Source organism: Hemiscyllium ocellatum, chromosome 44 (assembly GCF_020745735.1).
Source record: "Hemiscyllium ocellatum isolate sHemOce1 chromosome 44, sHemOce1.pat.X.cur, whole genome shotgun sequence".
Classification (NCBI taxonomy): Eukaryota; Metazoa; Chordata; class Chondrichthyes; order Orectolobiformes; family Hemiscylliidae; genus Hemiscyllium; species Hemiscyllium ocellatum.
In genome coordinates, this window is record NC_083444.1 from 9,073,248 (window position 1) to 9,097,960 (window position 24,713).

The window sequence follows — 24,713 nt, forward strand, 5'->3', positions numbered from 1 at the left end:
CAGTGATCAGACCAGTGATCAATACAGAAGGAGCCTGCTCAACCTATTATGTTTCTGACGGCTTGTTTGAAGAACCATCTAACTACTCCTATCTTCTTTTCTGGCTCTGCAGATTATAATCAATATGTTTCTGAATTATATTCCTGAAAAACTTGGCTGTAACATTTAGGCTATGTTCTCTAGCCATTGACTCCACACCCAAAAGAAATAAATTTTTTCCTCTACCTACACATCAGTTCCCCCTAATTTATTGTGTTGTAAGAGGTGCCCACAGCTGACACTTGATTCACCTAGAATTCCCCTTTTTTGTAATTCTAGTCTAGCTGCTCTTTGTAGAATTGAATGGTGATGGTTTAACCTCTAATACACCTCCAAAACAATGTAGGTACTGGAGGAACAAAAGTAGTTTACGACATAATTGTCAGATAACAGGTTACATTATGTTAGGACTGGTTTGACTACATTAGCACTAGATTAAGAGATACTGTTACTACCTAATAGATAGTAACTAAACCTATGATAAATGATTGTAGAAGGAAGGAGTTGATAAACAACATTGAACAAATTATCAGCAGCACCTCCCATGGGTAATCATTTATGCCTCAGTATGTAGAGCAATGTAAAGGCTTCGTATGAACCCTTTCAGGCCCTATGCCTTATGCAACATCTTGAACGATTAACAATACTGAGAAGGAGGCAAGACTGCAGTTGCAGTGATGCGCATTTATCAAGAACCTGTGATCGCATTCCGATGTTAAAGTCAGGGAATAAATATATTGTTCTGGTAATTCAGGATTAAGCAATTTTCTACCTACATCAGCATCAAATCCCTTCACCACCAACACACAGCGGCAGCAGTGGGCAGCATATACAACATGCACTAAAGGAACTCTCTCATGCTCCTTTGAATTTGTCTTGGAGGGCTTTTGTTTGATCTACAGGGACTGTAATTGGGTTCTCAAGGGTTCCTTTTCATTCTCATTTCCAAAACTGATTCAGTCATATAACAACAATACTGTCCGTATTTATGTTGACAACTGAGGTGTTTGGGCTCATATTGAGGCAGAATAAAAATAAGTTATCGATTTTCTCATTAACTATTGGTACTCCATCATACACAGAGCCATGATACACAATCTGTTTCCCAGATACCACAGTATTTACAATGGAATAGGACAACAGGCATAGGTTAAGAACAAAAGTTCTTTTCAAAATAACCAACATTCACTTCTAATACAGAAAGCCGTCAAGGCCACAGCGAATGTGTTTCTATCACATATAGACAATGTTAAAAGATTTTAATCAAGATATTATCCTTTCAATCCAAGTCTCAGATTTCAATGCTTAATTAACAGAGTGATCATTACAATAGCATACGCTACTTATTTCCCCATACAGTAGTGATTCAGTACTCTGGAACAGGCCTCACCAACATCCTGTACAAGCTCAACATGACATCCCAATTCCTATACTCAATTGTCTTTGAAACGTTCTATTTGCCCCATTCCCCCACAACCCCCGCATCCTCCATCCACTGTGAATGGACTCCTTGGCACATTCAGCAGCACCTTCCAAACCCACGATCTCGACCATCTAGAAGGACAAGGGCAGCAGATACATGGGAATACTACCCCCTTCACATTCCTCTCCAAGCAACACCCAATCCTGATCTTTGCAAATACGTTGGCCATTCTTATATTGTTGTTGAATCGAAACCCTGTCCCAAAGGCATTATGGGTGAATCAACACCACCACATGGGCTGCAACAATTCAAGAAGGCAGCTCATTGCTAACCACTCATGGGCAATGGACATAAGCCTTGTCAGCAGCATACACTTCCCATCAATAAAAGCAAATTAAAGAATCCAGCTCCCTGATTCTTCGCAGGAACTTACTTATTAATTGCAAACCAGAGTTGGAGGCCATCCTCTTGATAATAGTATTCCTTTAACCCTTCAGTCCCTCGTTCCTTCAGGTTGTCTGGCAGGCACATGGCCTGATAGGTGAATAATTGCATCCCTTTTTGTGCAATGACATCTTGACCAATGCCTCCTGAGGCAACCACCTTGAGAACAGAAATGAACAAAGGTATAGTGTCAGATTCCCTATTCCTGCATTTATATGCACTGGTACAGAGCTTTCCAAACAGGGAGTTGCCACCCCGCTAAAATACTGGGGTGGCAAGCTCTCAGACACCAGTGGAGCATAGAGTCTAAGTGAATAGCCAAGGGTAGGATAGTCCAAAACTAGAGGGCAGAGGAGTAGGGTGAGAGGGGAAAGATTTAAAAAGGTAACTTTTTCACACAGAGGGTGGTACATGTATGGAACAAGCTGCCACAAGCAGTGGTGAAGGCTGGTACAACTGCAACATTGAAAAGAAATTTGAATGGGTGCATGAATTGGATGGGTTTATAAACCAGGAAGGGCTTATGCCCGAAATGTCGATTCTCCTGCACCTCAGATGCTGCCTGGCCTGCTGTGCTTTTGCAGCACCACACTCTCAACCCTTGGTTAGTGTTAAAAAAACAGCGAGACCTTAGGGGTTCAGGTACATAATTCTTTGAAATTTGCGTCACATAGAGACAGGGTGGTTAAGAAGGCATTCAGCACGCGCTTGCCTTCATTACTCAGTCCTTTTAGAGTATACGAATTGGGACACCATGTTAAGATTGGACAGGACATTGGCGGGGCCACTTTTAGAGTACTGTGTTTAGTTCTTATTTCTACTGTTATAGAAAGGATATATTAATCTGGTGAGGATTCTGAATAGATTTGCCAGCGTTGGCGGGTAATGAAGGTTTGAGTTACAAAGAAAGGCTGGATAGGCTGGCACTTTTTCCCTGGAGCGTAGGAGGTTGAAGGGGTGACCTTATAGGAGGTTTATAAAATCATCAGGGACATAGATAAGGTGAATGGCAGGTGTCTTTTCCCTAGGGTAGGGGATTTCAAGATGAGGGGGCACATTTCTAAGGTGAGAGGAAAAAGATTTTAAAAAGACTGTACAGGATATTGGTGAAGGCACTGTTGGAATATTGTGTGCAATTCTGGTCTCCTTCCTATCGGAAAGGTGTTATGAAACTTGAAAGGGTTCAGAAAAGATTTACAAGGATGTTGCCAGCGTTGGAGGATTTGAGCTACAGGGAGAGGCTGAACAGGCTGGGGCTGTTTTCTCTGGAGCGTCGGAGGTTGAGGGGTGACCTTATAGAGGTTTATAAAATCATGAGAGGCATGGATAATATAAATAGACGAAGTCATTTCCTTGGGGTGGGGGAGTCCAGAACTAGAGGGCATAGGTTTAAGATGAGAGGGGAAAGATATAAAAGAGACCTAAGGGGCAACTTCTTCACGCAGAGGGTGGTATGTGTATAGATGGGGCTGCCAGAGGAAGTGGTGAAGGCTAGTACAATTGCAACATTTTAAAGGCATCTGGCTGGGTATATGAACAGGAGGGTTTGAAGGGATATGGGCCGGGTGTTGGCAGGTGGGACTAGAATAGGTTGGGATATCTGGTCGGCATGGATGGGTTGGACCCAAGGGTCTGTCTCCGTCCTGTACATCTCTATGACTCTAAGACATGAGGTGTAATTTCTTTTAGATTGGTTCATGTGTGGAATGAACTTCCAGAGGAAGTGGTGGATGCAGGTAGTTACAATGTTTAAAAGACATTTGGATAAGTACATGAAATGTTTGGAGGGATATGAGCCAAGTTGAGGCAGGTGGGATTAGTTTAGTTGGGGATTACGTTCGGCATGGACTGGTTGGACCGAAGGGTCTGTATGCTGTATGACTCTATGCTTAAATGCCTCATTCAACACGGGGAGGTATGATGGTGGAGTTATCATGGTAATTTCCAGTACTCCAGAACACCAGGTTAATGTTCTCAAGCATGAGTTTGTATCCCATTGTGGCAGATAGTGAAATTTGAATCAAGTTTTGAAAACCTGAATTTAAAAAACAATTCTTGCCTAAATGTTGCAAAAACCCCTTGGTAAAATCATCTGAATCACTGATGTCCTTCAGAGAAAGAAATTTGCCAGCCTTACCCAGTCTGGCCTGCATGTCACTCCAGACGCACAGCCAATGTGTCGATCTTAATTGCACTCTGGGCCATTAGGGATGAACAATTAATTCTGGCCTAGTCAGACACCCACATCCCATGAGTGTGAAAAACATTGAGAAATAAGATCATCTTGAAACAGAAGTTGGAAGATGACAAGGCGCATGGATAACAATTTAACACACGGTGCTCTGTGGAGCAGTTTCCTTATTTCCAAGCAATAATGAATCGTCAAGATGACAAGGGTCGTGTGCATTGCTGGAGGTCTACAAAGATCTTGAGTTTGCCTTCCTGTCCAACAGAAACATTTGACCCAAGCTTCACTCAATGTCAGTGGTTGAGTTTTTGATTGGAGTCTGTCAAGTGGTTGCGCCCAATAAAAGGTTTATGTTGCTATCGTTGTTAGCATAATTAAAGTGACATTAAAGGAAGGACTCACTGCACATTTTGAAGATGAGAAGAGAGAAGGGATGACTCACCCTGGCAATAACACCGTCCACGCCCAGGAGGTCACTTCTGGCACGGGTGTTTATCTCCAGTGTGTACCTCGTGTGTGGGGTGAGGAGCTGAAAACAGAGAGAAGACGACAATAATGTCACAAAGCCTATTTAATCCTCACAGACTTTGCTTCCAACAGTGAGCCCCCCCCCCCCCAAGTAGATCCCTAGTCATGGAAGGTTTTGTGGAGTACCAAGAGTGTGTCACGGCAATCTCCCACCTTCCCCTTACCTTGAAAATGGGGTGCACGGCAGGCAGCTGTCTCAGGGTGGCAATGCAAAACGTCTCCCCCAGCAAGTGGGTCCCGCACAGGTGGTAGACTATCTGGTGCACCTGGAATTCGGAACTCCGCACCCAAATCTTCGCCAGGAGCCAGGCATTCTCAGGATCCGTGGGCAGGAAGATGGGGTTATTGCATCCCGGGACTTGGTGGAGCTGCGAATGTGGAGTTGGTTGAGAAATAAGGACATGTGGCAGGCTGAGCTAGGTTTATATGGCCAATTCCCCCAAAACTGGCCAATAGGAGCCTTTCTCAACACCACCTGATGCTGCCGATTCATATAACTCTTTCCCTAACCATCAAGTTGTACTGTCTCTCTCTTCAGTCCCTTCTACTGTCTTTTCTCACATTGTTTCATTCTCTCTTTCATGTTGCTTGTCTCTCTCTCTCTCCCCCACACCTTTTTAGCTCACTCTTTTCCCACCATCTCTGATTATATATCTCTTTCACTTTCTCTCTTCCACTTTCTTTCTCGCCCTGATTTTTCTGACATTCTGGATTGCTCAAGTTCCCTCTTCCCCTGCACCTTTTGTGCATTCTGCCCAATGGGAAGATGGCGTTGCAGTGGTAATGTAAGTTGGCCTAGTCATTTGGTGCTCCAGCTTTCCCTTTGGAGCATTCCACTTCAGAGGGAAGGTTGACTTTGAATTCAATTGTAAATCTAAACTTTAAAAAAAAAATCAACTCACGATTAAAAGGCAGATCCAGGGAAGGTGGTCACATCAAACAAAACCAAAAAAATCCCGATGCTGGAAATCTGAACAAATCCCATCTGGTTCACTAAGCCTCTTTGGGGAAAGAAATCTCCTTTCCTTTCCCATCTGTCCTACAAATGACTCCACACTCACAAAAACATGGTTTTCTCATAGTAGGAAAAAACTACTGCAGATGCTGGACTCTGTACTGAGATAAAAAAATTCTGGAAATCACAGCAGGGTCAGTTGACATCCATGGAGAAAGAGACAGAGAGAGCAAGCTAACATTTAGACTCGAGCTGGCTCTGATGAGGAGTCGTTTGGACTCGAAACATTAGCTAGCTCTCTGCACAGATGTTGCCTGACCTGCTGTGATTTCCAACACTTTACTGTCTTCAGTAGTTTTCTCATAACTGCACTCTGATATGACTGAGCAAGCCATCAGTCCAAGGGCAGAGATGGGGTTACAAATGCTGACATTGCCAGTGATGCCACACTCCAAAAAAGAATTAAAATGTTCTGCTTAAATTTCTCTCTCTTTCCTCTCGTCTGCTTTTCTTCTAGGTCTCCTCATTTGAGTACCTGCTCCTTGCTCTCTCGAGCTCTGTCTCTATCCTGCTGACCTTTACCCTGTCTTCCTGTCTATCTGTTTTTCTCTTTCTCTACTGTGCGCTCTCTACCTTCCAACCTCAGCCTCTTGCTCTTTTTGCTGTTGTACAAGTACATCTCTCTGCTCCTTCTGTCTGATTATCTCAGAGTCTGTTATTTTATTTCTCTCTACCCTTCTCCCGCAACTGCAACGTTGTGAAGGGGAGAGTGGTGGCATCTGTGGAGACACTTCTCTGGAGAAAGATGGGTGAATAAGGAACCTCACCCAGTGCTGCCTCCTACCTGGATAGCAATTGGCATCAGTCTGTTCTCAGGATCCTGGTACAGGAGACAAATTGGGGCTGCGATGTACTGCGGGACTCCCTTTATTACGTTGGCAGGAACTCCATCCAAGACCTTGTAATCCACAATGAAAATGTTTCCTTTCTGAGAGAAACAATAGTCTTTAGTGATCCTGACACAGATTAGGAATTCAGGCAAACAAGTAACTCACCCTCTTGTCCCTGTCCTGGGATGGGGACAGTGTACAGGAAGCCCTGTATCCAATCCTGTGTGCTGTCCATGACCTGGGAGTGTTTGATGGGGATGAGCCTATAGGGAGCTTTACTCCATATCTAACCCCATCCTGTCCCTGTCCTGGGATGGGGGAACAGTGTAAAAGGAACCTTACTCTGTACCTAACCCCATCCTGTCCCTGTCCTGGGATAGGGACAGTACAGAGGGAGATTCACTCTGTTTTCAACCCTGTGCTGGACCTGTCCTGGGAGTGCTTAATGGGACAGTGTAGATGGAACTTTACTCTGTATCTCACCCTGTGCTAACCCTCCCCTGGAAATGTTCAATGGGACAGTTTAGGAGGAGTTTTACTCCGTATCCAACCTTGTACTGTCCCTGTCTTGGGCGTGTTTAGTGGGGATTGTGCAGATGGAGCTTTACCCTATATCTAGTCTTGTGCTGTCCCTGTTCTGCGGCCATTTGATGGGGACAGTCTAGAGGGAGTTTTACTGTATATCTAACCCTACGCTGTCTCCATCCTGGGAGTGTTTAATGGGGACGGTGTAGAGGAAGCTTTACTCTGTATCTAACCCTGTGCTGTCCCCGTCCTGGGAGTGTTTAATGGGAATAGTGTAGAAGGAACTTTACTCTGTATCTAACCGTATGCTGTCCCCATCCTGGGAGTGTTTCATGGGGATAGTGTAGAAGGAACTTTACTCTGTATCTAACCGTATGCTGTCCCCATCCTGGGAGTGTTTCATGGGGATAGTGTAGAAGGAACTTTACTCTGTATCCAACTGTGTGCTGTCCCCATCCTGGAAGTGTTTCATGGGGATAGTGTAGAAGGAACTTTACTCTGTATCTAACCGTATGCTGTCCCCATCCTGGGAGTGTTTCATGGGGATAGTGTAGAAGGAACTTTACTCTGTATCTAACCGTATGCTGTCCCCATCCTGGGAGTGTTTCATGGGGATAGTGTAGAAGGAACTTTACTCTGTATCTAACCCTATGCTGTCCCCATCCTGGGAATGTTTAATGGGGATGGTGTAGAAGGAACTTTACTCTGTATCTAACTCCGTCTTTTGCCTGCCTCTGGGAACTGTAGTCACTGTTGACGTTGTAAAAGTCAATGTGTGTGCGCAGGCCCACTCACCTTGATTTCCTCCTCCAGTGTGGAGCCTCTGAGCGATTGGCAGACCATTTCGTTTGTCACTGGAAATTTCTCTGGGATCTCCCTGCACTTCTCGATCATACAGGGGTTGCTTCCGTTCTTAAACTGGTATCCGAAAAACCAGTCCTCCTTCCAGTGTTTCACCACAAAGTCTGGACAGGAAGAGAGTGAGATGGGTGGGGAATAAAGATGTTTGTTAAAATCTCAGCACTCCTTCGAGATGCAGCACACTGTCACTCATTCCACACACGAGCCACTGTCTGTGTAAAAGGTTTGCCCCTCATGTCTTTTTAAGACCTCTCTCCTCTCACCTTAAAACGTTCCCCTAGTTTTGGAGTCATTCATCCTCGGGAAAAGGCAACTACCATTAACTTTATCAGTACAACTTATTATTTTATAAACTTCTTTAAGGCCACCTTCTACATTCCAGTGAAAATGTCCCAGCCTTTCCAGCCTCTCATTTCTAACTCAAACCCATCCATACCTGGCAACATCCTGGTAAATCTCTTCTGAACCCTCCTCGGCTTAATAATGTCCTTCCTAAAACTGGGTGACCAGAACTGGTCACAGTACTCCAGAAGAAGCCTTACCAAGGTCCTGTACAACCTCAACATGGCTTTGACATAAGCACCACTATGAGTTTTGAAACTTTGGGAGATAGGAGGTGGGTGTAATTAAGTCTTGTTTTAATTGATTAGCAATCCAATGGGGAGGAGAAAGAGTGTGTGAGGTAGTGTGGAGTATGGAATTAGAACTGAGGAGAAAGCTGTGGCATTCCAAGAGAGGACTGTAAAAGAATCTTACAGAATTCCAAAGCTCAGCCTTTTCCTATTAGTTAATACAGTTCCCAATTATATTTTGTTGTATTGGTCTATAAGATTCCCAGTATTGGCCTTAAACCATAAAATTCCCAATTACTTACTTCCTGTTGCACTCTTAACTCGCCAGAAGATCCTTTGAAAGCTTTCCAGACTGTCCCAGGAGTCTCCAAACATGTTCACAAACTTCTTCAAGAAAAGTTCCCCTATACTGTGCAAATGCGCAATGATTAACTTACTGGGCATGAATACTGATGAAGAGAAACAGAGAGAGAGATGTGCTGTCAATGCTTTTAGTCTTGCATTTATCAGGACTGAATGGCAAGAATACCCAGTCTCAAAGGGAACAATAATTTACGTTGCATGAGAAGAGGGAACTGATTTATAGAGTCATAGCGATGTACAGCATGGAAACAGACCTTTCGGTCCAACCCGTCCATGCCAAATAGATATCCCAACCCAATCTAGTCCCACCTGCCAGCACCTGACTCATATCCCTTCAAACCCTTCCTATTCATATACCCATCCAAATGCCTTTTAAATGTTGCAATTGTACTAGCCTCCACCATTTGCTCTGGCAACTCATTCCATACACACAGCACCTCTGAGTGAAAACTTTGCCTCTTAGGTCTCTTTTATATCTTTCTCCTCTCACCCTAAACCTATGCCGTCAAGTTCTGGACTCCCCCACCCCAGGGAAAAGACTTTGTCTATTTATCCTATCCATGCCCCTCATGATTTTATAAATCTCATGTTGAATTGAGATGGGTAACAACTGAAAGGACTGCGGATGCTGTAAATCAGAAACAAAAACAAAAATCGCTGGTAAAGCTCAGCAGGTCTGACAGCATCTGTGGAGAGAAATCGGAGTTAATGTTTCAGGTCGAATTCTGAGTAAGGCTAACTCAACCTGAAATGTTAACTGATGCTGCATGCTTTCCTCTGGGCAACCTCTTGATTTATCATAGTCTGTTTGCCAACCATCGAATGGCTCTATACGTTCCCAGTCTCCTCCGCTTCCTCTCTTTTTGATTAGCATGGCTATATTTCCTACCTTCTTATCCATGGGAGCCATTTTGTGATACTCACGCCACATGGAATGAGTGTTTGAAGTCAGAACGTCTATCATCATCAAATTTGACATCTGGGTGAAGGTCTGTCTCTGTATCAGCCTCAATGCATTTGGTTACCCCTGGTTTCCACAACTTCCACCTGAGACACATGAAGGAAACTGTGACAGCGTGTTCTGTACACATTTACTCCCCTGTTCTGAGTTATCCTGAAGGCCTGGGCAGTGGGAGTCTGGTCATCACATCACCCATCCTCGTGTCCAACTCTAAATGAATACGTCTGTGGTGGCTTCAACCACCAAGAATCCCACCCCCATTGAACTGCAACCCGCTCCCCACAACCCCACTGTGATCTGTCAACATGTCCACTATCTTTCTACACCAGTTGACTCACTGGTGTTGACAAAGCAGAGAAACCTTCGCCTTGGTTTTCAATAGGACATGATAACACAGGCCCCTATGACGGACTGATTGCTGTTACCTGTACAGCTTCTGTCTGTTCTGCAGTTCCTTTTGACGATGGGACTGAAGGTCAGGCACTTTGTCATCGTCACAGGGTCTCTTTGCTGTGAGAACAAAAAAAAAGGCTTATTTAAACTGCAAGTGAACAGGGACCACAATTAATTTACAAAGAAGCTACTATGCACACGAAAACAGGGACTACAATTACTATACGTAGGGAATACTAGTAATGGGGAGGTGATGGCCTAGTGGTATTATCGCTGGACTGTTACTCCAAAGACGCAGGTAATGTTCACGTAGGGGAAGCCTAGGTTCAAGTCCCTCCACTGCAGATGGCTGAATTTGAGTTAGAAGTCTAATGATGACCATGAATCCATTGTGGATAGTGTGAAAAACAGCCTGGTTCACTAATGTTCTTTAGGGAGGGGAACTGCCATCCTTACCCGGTCTTAACTGCCCTCAGTATGAATATTAAAGCGTCCTCATCACTTGAATGAATAAAGAAATGATAAACATACACAATGATAAACTATACTAATATACACATGAAAACAGATTGCAATTCATAATGCACAGCAAACAATGGTTAGCAGAGGTCTCACAGCACCAGAGACCCAGGTTCAATCCCAGGCTCGGGTGACTGTATGTGTGGAGTTTGCATATTCTCTCCGTGTCTGCGTGGGTTTGCTCTAATTTCCTCCCCAATTCCAAAGATGCATAGGCCAGGTGGATTAGCCATGGGATTTGCAGGGTTATAAGGTGAGACGGGTGGGTCTGGGCAGGATGCTCTTTGGCGGGTCAGTGTGGACTCAATAGGCTGAATATCCTGCTTCCACACTATGTGGGTTTGATGATATGTGTTCAAAATGAACCCTAGTACTGGCCAGTACAGGCTGCCCATGCAATGAGGTTGTCCAAATTTACACTTAAGCACATTAAAAAAAAGTGTCCTTGTAGACAGGGAAGGTGAGTACACAACGGTTTGTGCAGCCCTTACATTTAACACCACTGCACGCCTCACACTTTCTCATCGTCCTCACCTCTACACTCCTCCCACTTTCTCATTGTCCTCACCTCTCCACCCCTCCCGCTCTCTCATCGTCCTCACCTCTACTCCCCTCCCGCTCTCTCATCGTCCTCACCTCTACTCCCCTCCCCCCTCACATCATCCTCACCTCTACACTTCTCCCACTCTCTTCATCATCCTCACCTCTACACTCCGCCCACTCTCAACATCCTCACCTCTACACTCATCCCACTCTCTCACCTTCCTCACTAGCCTCTGCAACAAGTCTAATTCTCTGACAGGCTGTCCCCCTGTCCCCTATCTGTCTGCGATCTGGCTATTCAGCAACACCTCCCCCCCCCTCCACCCGTCAACCTCTCTCCACCAAATGAACTGGCTTTTCCCCTTCCAACCCGCTGCTCCCTCTACTCCCCAGCGATCTGGCAATTCCACCTTCCCCACCCCCCTCTCCCCCGACCAACCATCTGGCTATTTCCACCCACCGCCATTCCCAACCAGCGAATATCTTTTTGCCCTCCGTTCTCTTTTCTTCCCCTCAGTGATCTGGCTATTTTCCCCCACCACCTCCCACCCAGTGATCTGGCTATGTTCCTTCCCTCCCAAGTTTTGAGCCCTCCAAAGCTCATGTGTCAACACCTACCTTTGATTTTGAAGTGCTGACCCTTGTTTTAAAACCCCTTCACGTCCTTGTGAGTTGCCAAACCATTTCTATCACCTTCTGCTACCTTCCAAGATCTCTGGGCTCCTCCAATTTTGCCCTCATGAGCATTCACTGATCTCTATCAATCTACCATTGGTGGCTATGTCTTCAGCTGCCTGGGGCCCTAAGTTCTGCAATTCCCTCCCTAAACCCATCTACATCTCACTCCCTCTTGGTTAAAATCCTATGACCAAGGTTTTGATCCTCAATCCCAGGGGGTCTCTCAATACCTTGATAACACTCCTGTGAAGGCACGTGAGAATGTTTTGAATTGGAATTTTTATAGATACATCATAGATGCATCACAGTTTGGTAAGGCAACTGCTCTGTCCAACACTGCAAGAACTTATAGAGTTGTGAACACAGCCCAGTCCTTTACACAAACCAGCCTTCCATCCATTGTCTCCTTCTACACTTCCCTCTGCATCGGGAAAGCAGCCAATAGCATTAAAGACCCCTCCCACCCCAGTTATATTCTCTTCCCCCCCTTCCAATTGGGCAAAACTTTGAAAACAGATTCAAGAACAGCTTCTTCCTTGGTGTCATCAGACTTATGAAGGGAGCTCTCACATATTAGAGTCAGTCCTCCTCCACACCTTCTCTGTAGCTTCAACACTATATTCTGCATTCTGTTCCATTACCCTGACGTAATTATGTAAGGTAGGATCTGTCTGGTTAGCATGCAAAACCATACTTTTCATATCTCAGGACATGTGACAATAATAAATCAAATCAAAAGTTGTTGGGACATCACATCAAGCTTCAAACCCTCCACTATGCGGGGTTCACACACGAACCTGTTCCTTCCCGGACGCAGATGATGTCCTCTTCGCTCATCCACCTGTAGCAGGGGAACTGCAAGACATCTCCTGAGGGGGTGCATACCGTCAAATAACGGCAAAACCAGTCATCTTCCACCAGAAACTTCACTTTCTCCAACTGCACCCACCAGATGGAGCCCAGATCCCTCTCACTTTTCACCTCGTATTCATCCACCTGGACAAACCAATGAGAAGATATGTTACAAAGAACGTAGGAGGAGGCCATTCAGCCCTTCGAACCTGCTCTGCTATTCAATATGATCATGGCTGATCCTCGGTCTCACAGCCATGTCCTTTGATGCCTTTAATATCTAACACAGAAATGACCGATCTCTTTCTTGAATATCTTCAACATCCCAGCCCCCCCGCAACCTTCTGTAGTAGCAAATTCCACAAGTTGACCTCTGTCTGAATGAAGAAACGTTTCCCAGTCTCTGTCATAAACGGCCGACCCCATTTCCTGAGACAATGATCCCCTGATTCTCGACTCCCTGACCAGGGGACACTAAAAGAATATAGAAGAGTCAGGAGAGTGCAAAAGGAAAAAAAAAATGTAGATTTACAGAGGAACCTCGATTATCCAAATATTAATTAAGTGAATTTTGGATTATCTGAAGATTTCAAGGTCCCGCAAAAACATTACATCAAAGTGGTAAGTGTATTTGATCTACCTGTACTGAAGAACATGTGAAAACACTGACAAGAACATAGAAACACAAGCAGTTCAAGCATCAGTAACTGGATATTTTTTAGGTCATAGTTGTTATACAGCGCTTTGAAAAAGTAAGTGTTTTACAGTATCCCCATCACTTTACCGTTCATGAAAAAAATGTCCGAGAACGTAAATGCATGTGCGAGGCGGTGCTTCTATCTTTCTAATGCAAGACTGAGTTCCTGGAAACCGACAAATGCACTTGCGAACGTAGAAGCTGTTCAGGACCTCCACCACTCCTTGACAAATGCTAACCACTGCTGCATTTTTTAGGAGTTTTCTCGTGTTATCATTGCTTTATTTTGTTCATCATGTGAAACCTGTGTCCTCACACACAATACATTAATATGATAGAATTAAACAAACTCTCTGGCAGAGCACAGCGTTGGATCAGCATGGTTTCTCTTGTTTAAGGAAAAATTAATTATCTGAATTATCCGAAGGAAATAGAGCCCGCTCACCTCGTTCAGATAATCGAGGTTTCTCTGTATATGGATGGTGCTACCACTCAGTGGGGATGTTAGTGGACCTTGGAACAGAGGGAACGTTGAAAGATGAATTCGTAATAAGCAATTTAGTCTGTCAAACTAAACTGTTCATGGCTGCTCATCCACCTCATAGGCCATTTCATCCACTATCTCCAAGACCCTCGATGTCCTCAGGCTCCCAAAATCTGTCGATTCCAGAATGCAGTGATTGACCAGCTGCGGTAAAGGATTTCAAACATTTACCAACCTCCCAGTGAAGATGTTCCTCCTTATTATAGTATCAATTGGCTTGCCTCAGGTCCCCTGATGAAGCGACGTTCTAGCATATTGTATTTAATTTTAGCCTCCTTACTTGCGAAATGTGGTTGTCTTAGAAGTGTTGCAAAGGGTTAATGTTGGAGCAGCATTAAACGCCACAAAATCTGATTGTGTCTCAAGGGCTTTGCCGGAGAGAGGCAGATCATCTGGTGCTCTTGTAGGTTGAAGACCTACATTTATAGGTCTCTCAATGGTCTTAGTAACAATGGCCTGGATATTCTACTGGGTAGGTAATTGTTGGAGCAATGCAGATTAGAGTTGTACGTGTATATACCTACAGAAGTTGGACTGCAATGGTTAAAACAGGGAGCTCAGCACCAATTCTCCAGGTCAATCAGGGTTGGGCCATAAATGCTGACATTCACACTTCATGGGAGAGTGAGGAAATCTGTGAGGAAAATGTATTGGGCTGTGTTGAGATTGGATTAAACAATGTCCTCTTTGCATGTGATTTAACCAAGCACGAAACCATGAGGCTGTGTGTTGGTCACAGGATGGTAGGTTCCATTACTCTGCTCTTGGTAATAGCATGCACAGTTGGTTCCCACAGAGCGCAGAATGTTCTAGAAGTCGGATGGGGTTGTTTTATTTTCCCTCTCAGCACAATATCTGCCTGTTCAGCCTGCTGAACATTTGTTTCATATGCCAAGCCAAACATCCTCTGACAAACCGGTCTCTGTGTGACAATAAGGTGCAGCTTTATACTGTGCATAAGGGTCAGATGCTTTTCCACATTCCATTGATAAAGTTGCAGTGCTCATTCAAGAGCCTGGCAGTCATGCAAGTGCAAATGGGGAAATCGCACTGCTCACCCCCAGTATTCCACATTTTTGTGGCAGCCTTCCCGATCTCAAGATGTCCCTGAGTGGTTGGGAGGCAACTACATGACCAAACAGTAATGAGATAGTGAGTTCTGTTCACAAAAATGACCCCGAGCTTCCAGCTGCCTGCCACTTTGACACACCTGCAAATGTGTTGCTGGTCAAAGCACAGCAGGTTAGGCAGCATCTCAGGAATAGAGAATTCGACGTTTCGAGCATAAGCCCTTCATCAGGAATAAGAGAGAGAGAGCCAAGCCGGCTGAGATAAAAGGTAGGGAGGAGGGACTAGGGGGAGGGGCGATGGAGGTGGGATAGGTGGAAGGAGGTCAAGGTGAGGGTGATAGGCCAGAGTGGGGTGGGGGCGGAGAGGTCAGGAAGAGGATTGCAGGTTAGGAGGGCGGTGCTGAGTTGAGGGAACCGACTGAGACAAGGTGGGGGGAGGGGAAATGAGGAAGCTGGAGAAATCTGAATTCATACCTTGTGGTTGGAGGGTTCCCAGGCGGAAGATGAGGCGCTCCTCCTCCAGCCGTCGTGTAGTTGTGTTCTGCCGGTGGAGGAGTCCAAGGACCTGCATGTCCTCGGTGGAGTGGGAGGGGGAGTTAAAGTGTTGAGCCACGGGGTGATTGGGTTGGTTGGTTCGGGCGGCCCAGAGGTGTTCTCTGAAGCGTTCCGCAAGTAAGCGGCCTGTCTCACCAATATAGAGGAGGCCACATCGGGTGCAGCGGATGCAATAGATGATGTGTGTGGAGGTACAGGTGAACTTGTGGCGGATATGGAAGGATCCCTTGGGCCCTTGGAGGGAAGTGAGTGTGGAGGTGTGGGCGCAAGTTTTACATTTCCTGCGGTTGCAGGGGAAGGTGCCGGGGGTGGAGGTTGGGTTGGTGGGGGGTGTGGATCTGACAAGGGAGTCACGAAGGGAGTGGTCCTTGCGGAACGCTGATAGGGGAGGGGAGGGAAATATATCCTTGGTGGTGGGGTCCGTTTGGAGGTGGCGGAAATGGCGGCGGATAATACGTTGTATGCGCAGGTTGGTGGGGTGGTAGGTGAGAACCAGTGGGGTTCTGTCTTGGTGGCGGTTGGAGGAGCGGGGCTCAAGGGCGGAGGAGCGGGAAGTGGAGGAGATGCGGTGGAGGGCATCGTCGATCACGTCTGGGGGGAATCTGCGGTCCTTGAAGAAGGAGGCCATCTGGGTTGTGCGGTGTTGGAATTGGTCCTCCTGGGAGCAGATGCGGCGGAGACGAAGGAATTGGGAATATGGGATGGCGTTTTTACAGGGGGCAGGGTGGGAGGAGGTGTAGTCCAGGTAGCTGTGGGAGTCAGTCGGTTTATAATAGATGTCTGTGTTGAGTCGGTCGCCATGAGATAGAATTGACACACTGCTATGTTCTTGTCCTAACATTTATGTCTCAGGCCTTCCGCAGTGCTCCAGTAAGACACAATGCAGGCTGAAAGAACAACACTTCATCTTTCACTCGAGGACCTTACAACCTTCAGGATTCAATATTGAGTTTAATAATTTTAGGTCCTGAACATATCTATTACCCAGCCCACACACCAGGCTGTGTTATGACATGGAAAAAGTGAGGACTGCAGATGACGGAGATCAGAGTGGAGAGTGGGGTACTGGAAAAGCACAGCAGGTCAGACAGCACCTGAGGAGTGGGGAATCGGCGTTTCGGGCATAAGCCATTCATCATTCCTGATGAAGGATTTCTGCCTGAAACGTCGATTCTCCTGCCCTTCGGTTGCTGCCTAACCTACTGTGTTACAACATGGTGTGCAGCCAACCATTTTCGCCCACTCTCAGTTTCCATTAGCACCAATCTAGCTTCTCATCTTTCCTGGATTATTCCTTTTGTCTGCCTATCCTTTATATTTCTCTCTGGGCTCCCTTTCCACCCGTCCACTCATTCCTTTCCCCCCATCCACTCACTCCTTTCCCCACTCCCCTGTCATCAGCATAAACCCTGCCCTTTCCAAGCTGCTGCTTTCAGTTCTGATGAATGGTCACTCGATTTGAAACATTAACTGGAAATGTCAGACAGAACAGGCATTATGCTCAACCTATCCATGCCAACCAGGTTTCCGAAACTGAATGAGTCCCATTGGCCTGTGTTTAGCGCACACCTCTCGAAATCTTTTTTATCTTTATACTTACCTTTTAAATGCTGTTATTGTACCAGCCTCCACTATTTCCTCTGGCAGCTCATTCCATACACACACACCCCTCTTGTGTTCTATCAGGTCCCTTTTATACCTTTGCCCTCTCCCCTTAAATCCATGCCATCTTGCTCAGGCTCCCCTACCCTGGGGAAGCATATTCTTTCTTGGACATTTGAAACAAGGATCATGTCTGTTACATGTGAGATTTGTCACCAGTTATGAAACCATACACAGTTTCAGAACTGGTGACAAGACTGTGGGGTGGGGGGAACATATTTTTAAGATGAGAGGAGAAATACTTAAAAAAGACATGAGGGGCAAATTTGGGGGCAGTGGAATGAACTTCCTGGGGAAGTGGTGGATGCAACCACAGTTGTAACATTTAAAAGACACTTCGATAAGTAACATGCAAAAGAAAGGTTTGGATGGAGATGCACCAGGGGCACACCAGGGACTAGTTTAGTTGGGATTACATTTGGCACGGACTGAATCCCTACAGCGTACAAGCAGGCCATTCAGCCCATCAAGCCCACATTCATCCTCTGAAGAGAATCTCGCCCAGACTCCCAACTCAGTCCCTGTAACCCTGCAGCAGGCAGCTGGGACTAATTTAGTTGGGATTACGTTCGGCATGGACTGAAAGGCTCTGTTTTTTTTTAGATTAGATTAGACTTAGTGTGGAAACAGGCCCTTCGGCCCAACAAGTCCACACCGACCCGCCGAAGCGCAACCCACCCATACCCCTACATTTACCCCTTACCTAACACTATGGGCAATTTAGCTTGGCCAATTCACCTGACCCGCACATCTTTGTGACTGTGGGAGGAAACCGGAGCACCCGGAGGAAACCCACGCAGACACGGGGAGAACGTGCAAACTCCACACAGTCAGTCGCCTGAGTCGGGAATTGAACCCGGGTCTACAGGCGCTGCGAGGCAGCAGTGCTAACCACTGTGCCACCGTGCCGCCCATGCGGTGTTTCTGTGGTGTATTACTTTAGGAGAATGTTAGGAGAAAGTGAAGACGACAGAGGCTGGAGATCAGAGTCGAGAGTGTGGTGCTGGAAAAGCACAGCAGGTCAGGCAGCATCCGGGGAGCGGGAGAATCGACATTTCAGACATAAGCCCTTTATCCAGAATGAGAATGGTTCCAGGCCTCACTGGATGTGTTGTAATTGCAAGTATAGGCTTAGAATAGAAAAACTGTGAAACAAGAACGAATGTCATTTGAGGCCACACCTAGTATTGTTCGTACATAACGGTGATCAATACTAATTGCACTATTGTGAATCAGACGTGCGGTCTTGACCCTTCCTGAGGTCCCTTCCAGCAACTGGAACTGACCACTGTGACAGAGTCTGACCAAGGCTGGCCATGGAACCATCATTTTCTCCTTTCTGTAAGTTAAGATGCCTTTCCCCACACATCAAATCCCAGTTTAGATAAAGGTGTGTTGGGCATGGGGCGTGAACGTGGCTGGTGAGAGTCTACAATAGTTGAGCAACACCAAAGGTTAGCTCCCTTTGGGTGTACTTTTGCTTAATCTCAAGAACCTGCCAGTGTGCTGTGCCAAATTGGCATCAGTACAATAGTGGAAACAAACTAAATGCTGATATGTTTTACAGCAATGGACTCCGTAAGCAAAATCTGGGGATAGAGCTCACCCTTCCCTATGAAATGGAGATTGTAGACTTTCTGCATAAGCAATAATCAATGAGCAATTTGCAATTGTAGGTCTTGCTGCAGGCTGTTAAGGGAGTATTATATATAATTCATTAATTGGGAAAATAGCTCCTGCCTCCACAGGCCTTATTTTATAAAAAAAACTTTCAGTTCTTAATTTTCTACAGGAGACACCCCTCTCTCAAATTAAGTTCTCGTATGGTTAGAATATAGATTAAATGTTCAATACTAAAATGATATCATTAGACACATTAGCTTTTATGGCCACCATACAGTGAATACTTACACACTCAGTAGTCACACAGCACACTTAACACACGTTACACTCGACACTCACACACCCACTCTCTCACAAACAGACACACATGCAAACATCTATCTCTCACTTTCAAACACACAAATAGGCACTCATACACGCACACAAAGCCATTCTCTATTTCACCTGCACACAGATACACATCCATCACATACACACAGCCACTCTCTCTCACACACACACGTATATATATACAGCCATCTCTCTCATACACACTCACGCACTCAGACATTCCCTCACACACACATTCTCTCACAGATTCACACATACACATCCATTCACTTGCCAACTCATACATCCATCCACCTTGTCACACACACACTTTCTCTCACACACACTTGCACACCCAGGTGCACACACTGACTCTCACACTCAGATATGCATGCCTGCTCTCTCTCTCACACACACACACATACACTCATACGCACGCCCATTCTCTTTCACACACATACCCACTCGCAAAGACATAAACAAGACTTCTATCACACTCACTCATGCAAACTTCATACACGATGTGCAGTACACACCCACTTTCTCTCTTGCATATTATCTAAAAAGTTTCACTGACTGTACAAATTCAACCCACACATTTCCCCCCCCCTCCCCTCTCTCTCATACACATGCACACTCACACTCTCTCTCTCTCATGCACACACACAAAAAAAACTCTCACAGGCACTTACACTTCCACGCTCCAGATCATTCTGAAGCCACTTGTCCAGGCTGGTCCTCTGGCTTTTCCCTTTCTCTCCTATCAGAGTGACATAGATGTAATTGTTTGTTCCTGAGTAATAAGTTGTGCCTGTAGCCACTGTGACCCTGTAGGTGATCATCTTTTCACAAAGGTCTGGAGGAGAACAGGAAAGAAAGAGTATAGCTGGTTGTGGGAGACGCAGCTTTGGAGTGAATCAGCCAGAGGGCAGGGCTAGTTCACGGATCGTCAGCGCTGGATAATGTCACAGAGCTAGGTTTCCTTTAGCAAGGCTATTAAACACTGAACAAATACTAGGTGTGTTTCAAACTGCATACCTGTTGTTATAGGCGTGTGCTTAGTTCAGTAACATGAGCCGCTCTCCCAAATTGCCTTATCGCGGGATTAACCCTTGTGACTTAAAAGGCTACCTGCTGCCAGAGAGCAGAGGGCCCCTTTGGATATAAAGTGACATTTCTCTGTGTGTGGACTAACATCCTCATGTTTTCCCCTCTGTTAATGTCAATGCTTCAGTCCTCAAATTTACAGGATGCGTAACTATTGCATGTCATTTTTAAGATGTAGCTGTCATTCGCAAGGCACTCATTTGTTGCCTGTCCTTAACAGCTTTGAGAAAGTGGCAGTCAGCAACACCACCCCCCCCCGAAAGTCTGCCGTGTGTCTGAATGGAGTGGCTTGTGAGGCTCCTCTGGGTTAAGAGTCGGTTCTGCCTTAACGGAAATGCAGACTTGTTGATTGCTTCACTCCAACATTGCAAATAAATGGTTATGCAATTCGCACATTTGGGAAAATGACACTTGGTTTGACCATTGTATTTCTTTCTTTTAATTAAGTTAAAGTGGGGTGGGGGGGGGGGAGAGAACTTGATTGGAAAATTGGAACCAGCCCTGGCAGAAATGCAAATTGCAATAAACCACATTAAGAGTGACGGTGCTGCAATAAATTCAGAATTGCAGTGAGAGTAGCTAGCTTTGATGTGTGTGTGAGTGAGTGAGTGAGTGAGTGAGTGAGTGAGTGAGTGAGTGAGTGAGTGAGAATGTGTCGCTGGTGAGGCTAGCATTTGTTGTGCATCCCTAATTCCCTTCAGGAAGAATATTATTAAATTGGAGAAGGTGCAGATATGATCAAGACTAGAGAATTTAAGTTAAAAGGAGCGGTTGAATTGGCTGAGACTTTTTTCAGTGGAGTGTAGGAGGTTGAGGGGTGACCTCATTGAATTGTATAAAATCATGCAGGGCTTAGATAAGGTTTCAAAACTAGAGGGTATAACTTTAAGGTAAAAGGGAAAGTTTTAAAAGGAGCAATTGTTTTTCACACAGAGGGTCTAGATTAGATTACTTAGTGTGGAAACAGGCCCTTCAGCCCAATAAGTTCATACCGACCCTCCGAAGAGCAACCCACCCAGACCCATTCTCCTACACCTAACACTACAGGCAATTTAGCATAGCCAATTCACCTAACCTGCATATTTTTTGGACTGTGGGAGGAAACTGGAGCACCTGGAGGAAACCTACGCAGGGGAGAATGTGCAAACTCCACACAGACAGTTGCCTGAGGCCATCTGTGGAATGAACCGTCAGCGAAAGTGGCAGATCCAGATACAACATTTAAAAGACATTGGTCAGATCCATGAATTGGAAATGTTTAGAGGGATATGGGTCAAATGCAGGCAAAAGGGATTGGCTCAGTTTGGGAGACCTGGTAGGTGTGGTTGAGTTGGACTACTCTATAGCTGGATAATTTGAAAGGGTTACTTCAGATTTAACCACATTGCAGGGAACTTGGAAAATTGTGGGATTGGAAGCAATTAGCAGGTAAGGGGAGGGATGAAATCATAAATAAATTCATAGAACTCTGTGTGACAGATTTTGGGGAGCAAATGTCCTCAGTTTCTTGTGCTTGACATTTTTGTCAGAATCAAAGAAAATATTTGAGAACTGCACCTGAATTCAGAGTTCTCTGAGAAATGATGGTCACTGTCACAGCCATCTTAGATTCAGACAATACAGCTCTTGGAACATCGTTAATCCAACCTCTTGCGATCCTTCCAGCTCTCACAATTCCCAGTGGAGCTCCTCATTAAGGTGGATATATCAATGTGACTTGCTTAAGCACTCAGAGAGGCCTGTCCTGTTAAAGGCCACGAATCAAAAGCCCAATGACAAATTTGGAAGATAAAGGACATGTATCAGAAACAGAGCATTCGAAAGATCAACCAATCATCATGGCAACAATACTTTTTGTAATCCACCGGGGCTCCCTGTAGATGATGGTCAAATGGACAAAAATTGCTTCCCTCTCATAATGGAGTTTGTGTTGTTAAAGATGAGGAGGTCAGAATTCAACATTGGACAGAATATTTCCATGGGGACACAGGAGCAGAAGAAGGCCATTCAGCCCATTGAGTCTGCATTATCATTCAATGAGATCATAGCTGGCCTGATCATCCTCAACGCTGAAAATGTGTTGCTGGAAAAGCACAGCAGGTCAGGCAGCATCCAAGGAGCAGGATTGTCGACGTTTCAGGCATGAGCCCTTCTTCATGCCCTTCTTCATACCTGAAACGTCGACTCTCCTGCTCCTTGGATGCTGCCTGACCTGTTGCGCTTTTCCAGCAACACATGTTTAGCTCTGATCTCCAGCATCTGCAGTCCTCACTTTCTCCCTGATAATCCTCAATTCCACTTTCCTTCCTTTTCCCCATAACCCTTAATTGGCTTATCAATTAAAAATCTGTCTATCTCAGCCTTGAATATACATAGCAACCCAGCTTCAACAGCCCTCAGCAATAAATAAATTCACAACCTTCTAAGAGGAGAAATTCCTCATCATTTCTGTTTTAAATGAACAATCCGATATTCTGAGACTATACTGTCTGGTCCAAGACTCTCCCATAAGGATTAAGTCCCCTAAAAATCTTGCATATTCCAACGAGGTCACCTCTCAATTTTCTAAACCTCAACACATACAGGTAAAGTCTACTAAACCTCTCCTCATAAGACAGTCTCTCCATAGCCAGGATCTCCCTTGTAATCTAACAACACCTCAACCTTAAGGCAATGGTAGCAGCTGACATTGGGTGAGTAATCCAGAGCCTTAGAGTCACAGAGTGTGGTGCTGGAAAAGCACAGCCAGTCAGGCAGCATCTGAGGAGCAGGAGAATCGACGTTTCGAGCATAAGCTTTTCCTCAGGAACCTCAGGCTACTATTAAATGGACAAGAGTTAGAATCTCACCATGGCAGATGGTGAAATTTGAATTCACTAAAATCTGAAGGGGAGAAATTGTGATTGCGTATCCGTTGTTACGGTCATTAAAAAAAAACCATCTGGTTCACCATTGTCCTTTTGAACAGGAAATCAGCCATCCTTACCTGGTCTGGCCTATATGTGACTGAGTCTGAACTACCCTCTGGGCAAATGTGGAAGGGAAATAAATAGCGCAAAATGCTCAAATCCCACACAACACAGTCACTCCAGATTATCAGAAACCAAAACAGAAATTGCTGGAAAAACTCAGCAGGTCTGCGAGTATCTGTGGAGAGAAAGCAGAATTAACATTTCTGGTTGAGCGCCACTTCATCAAAACTCCAGGCAATACCCCAGCTCCCTGTGGCTCTACACTGATGACAGGGCTGTGAGCAGCGATCAAGCAATCTGTGGCTCTCTCTCCTGGTGGACCAGCTGATGTCTTCCAAGCTGAAGGACCCCCTGCTCACTTCATGCACTCATCCTACAGAAGTAAAGCATGCCCTTCCATGTTCATGGTGGAATATCCTGGGTCAAGCAGTCTCACGGCCAGAAGGAAGAAGATCTCTTTCCAAACTCTTCAGGTCAACCCTCCAGAGGAGTTACAGGGTTTGGTATGCTTGTCCATGTTACAGTCATACAGTCATGGAGTTGTTCAGCACGGAAACGGATCCTTCGGTCTGACCCATCCATGCCAACCAGTTATCCCAACCTAATCTAGTCCCACTTGCCAGCACCTGGCCCATATCCCTCCAAACCCTTCCATTCATATACCCATCCAAATGCCTTTTAAATGTAGTCATTGTACCAACCTCCACCACTTCACCTGGCAGCTCATTCCATCCACACATCACGCTCTGTGTGAAAAAGATGCTCCTTAGGTCCCTTTTAAGTCTTTCCCATCTCACCTCAAACCTATACCCTCTAGCTCTGGACTTCCTTATGCTGCGGGAAAAGACCTTGTCTATTTCCCCTATCTATGTCCCTCATGATTTTATAAGCCTCTATAACATCACCCCTCAGCTTTCGTTACTCCAGGGAAAACAGCCCTAGCCTATTCAGGCTCTCTCTGCATCTCAAATCCTCCAACCCTGGCAACATCCTTGTAAATCTTTTCTGCACCCTTTCAAGTTTCACAACATCCTACCCATGGGCAACCAATAAGTATTCTAAAAGTAGCCTAATTAATGTCTTGTATAACTGCAACATCACCCCGCAGCTTCCGACACGCTAGCGAAAACAGCCCCAATCTAGTCAACCTCTCCATATAGCTCAAACCCTCTAACACCAGCAATGTCCTTATATGTCTTTTCTGCGCCCTCTTAAGTTTAAAACACTTTCCCTTAGCATTTAACAACAACTTTCCTATGTTGGCCATAGGGATCACTTTGTTGGTTTATAGAAGTGGAAGTGGGTGAGTCCCTCACTTTACGGGAATTAACACAGGCTGACTTCAACCCAGACTTTTTTCACGTGAACCGCCTCAGGTGTAGAATGTTCCACAATTGGTGCAAGGTTTATGATTTCATACCTTTTCTTGCGTGACTGAGC

General features: G+C 45.4%; 1 protein-coding gene across 1 annotated transcript in view; it reads right to left on the bottom strand.

The window, feature by feature from the left end:
• alox12 (arachidonate 12-lipoxygenase) overlaps positions 1–20,211 on the bottom strand; it is a 30,862-nt gene extending 10,651 nt beyond the window's left edge. The window contains exons 1-10 of the mRNA XM_060854452.1: positions 19,887–20,211; positions 12,680–12,878; positions 10,175–10,259; positions 9,713–9,835; positions 8,728–8,834; positions 7,788–7,957; positions 6,422–6,565; positions 4,787–4,990; positions 4,537–4,623; positions 1,896–2,065 (exon numbers count right to left, since the gene is read on the bottom strand). Of these exons, the coding sequence (XP_060710435.1) occupies positions 1,896–2,065; positions 4,537–4,623; positions 4,787–4,990; positions 6,422–6,565; positions 7,788–7,957; positions 8,728–8,834; positions 9,713–9,835; positions 10,175–10,259; positions 12,680–12,878; positions 19,887–20,036 (1,439 nt within the window). The 5' untranslated portion in view covers positions 20,037–20,211. The remainder of the gene's footprint in view (positions 1–1,895; positions 2,066–4,536; positions 4,624–4,786; positions 4,991–6,421; positions 6,566–7,787; positions 7,958–8,727; positions 8,835–9,712; positions 9,836–10,174; positions 10,260–12,679; positions 12,879–19,886) is intronic.
• Between the last annotated feature and the right edge of the window lie 4,502 nt (positions 20,212–24,713).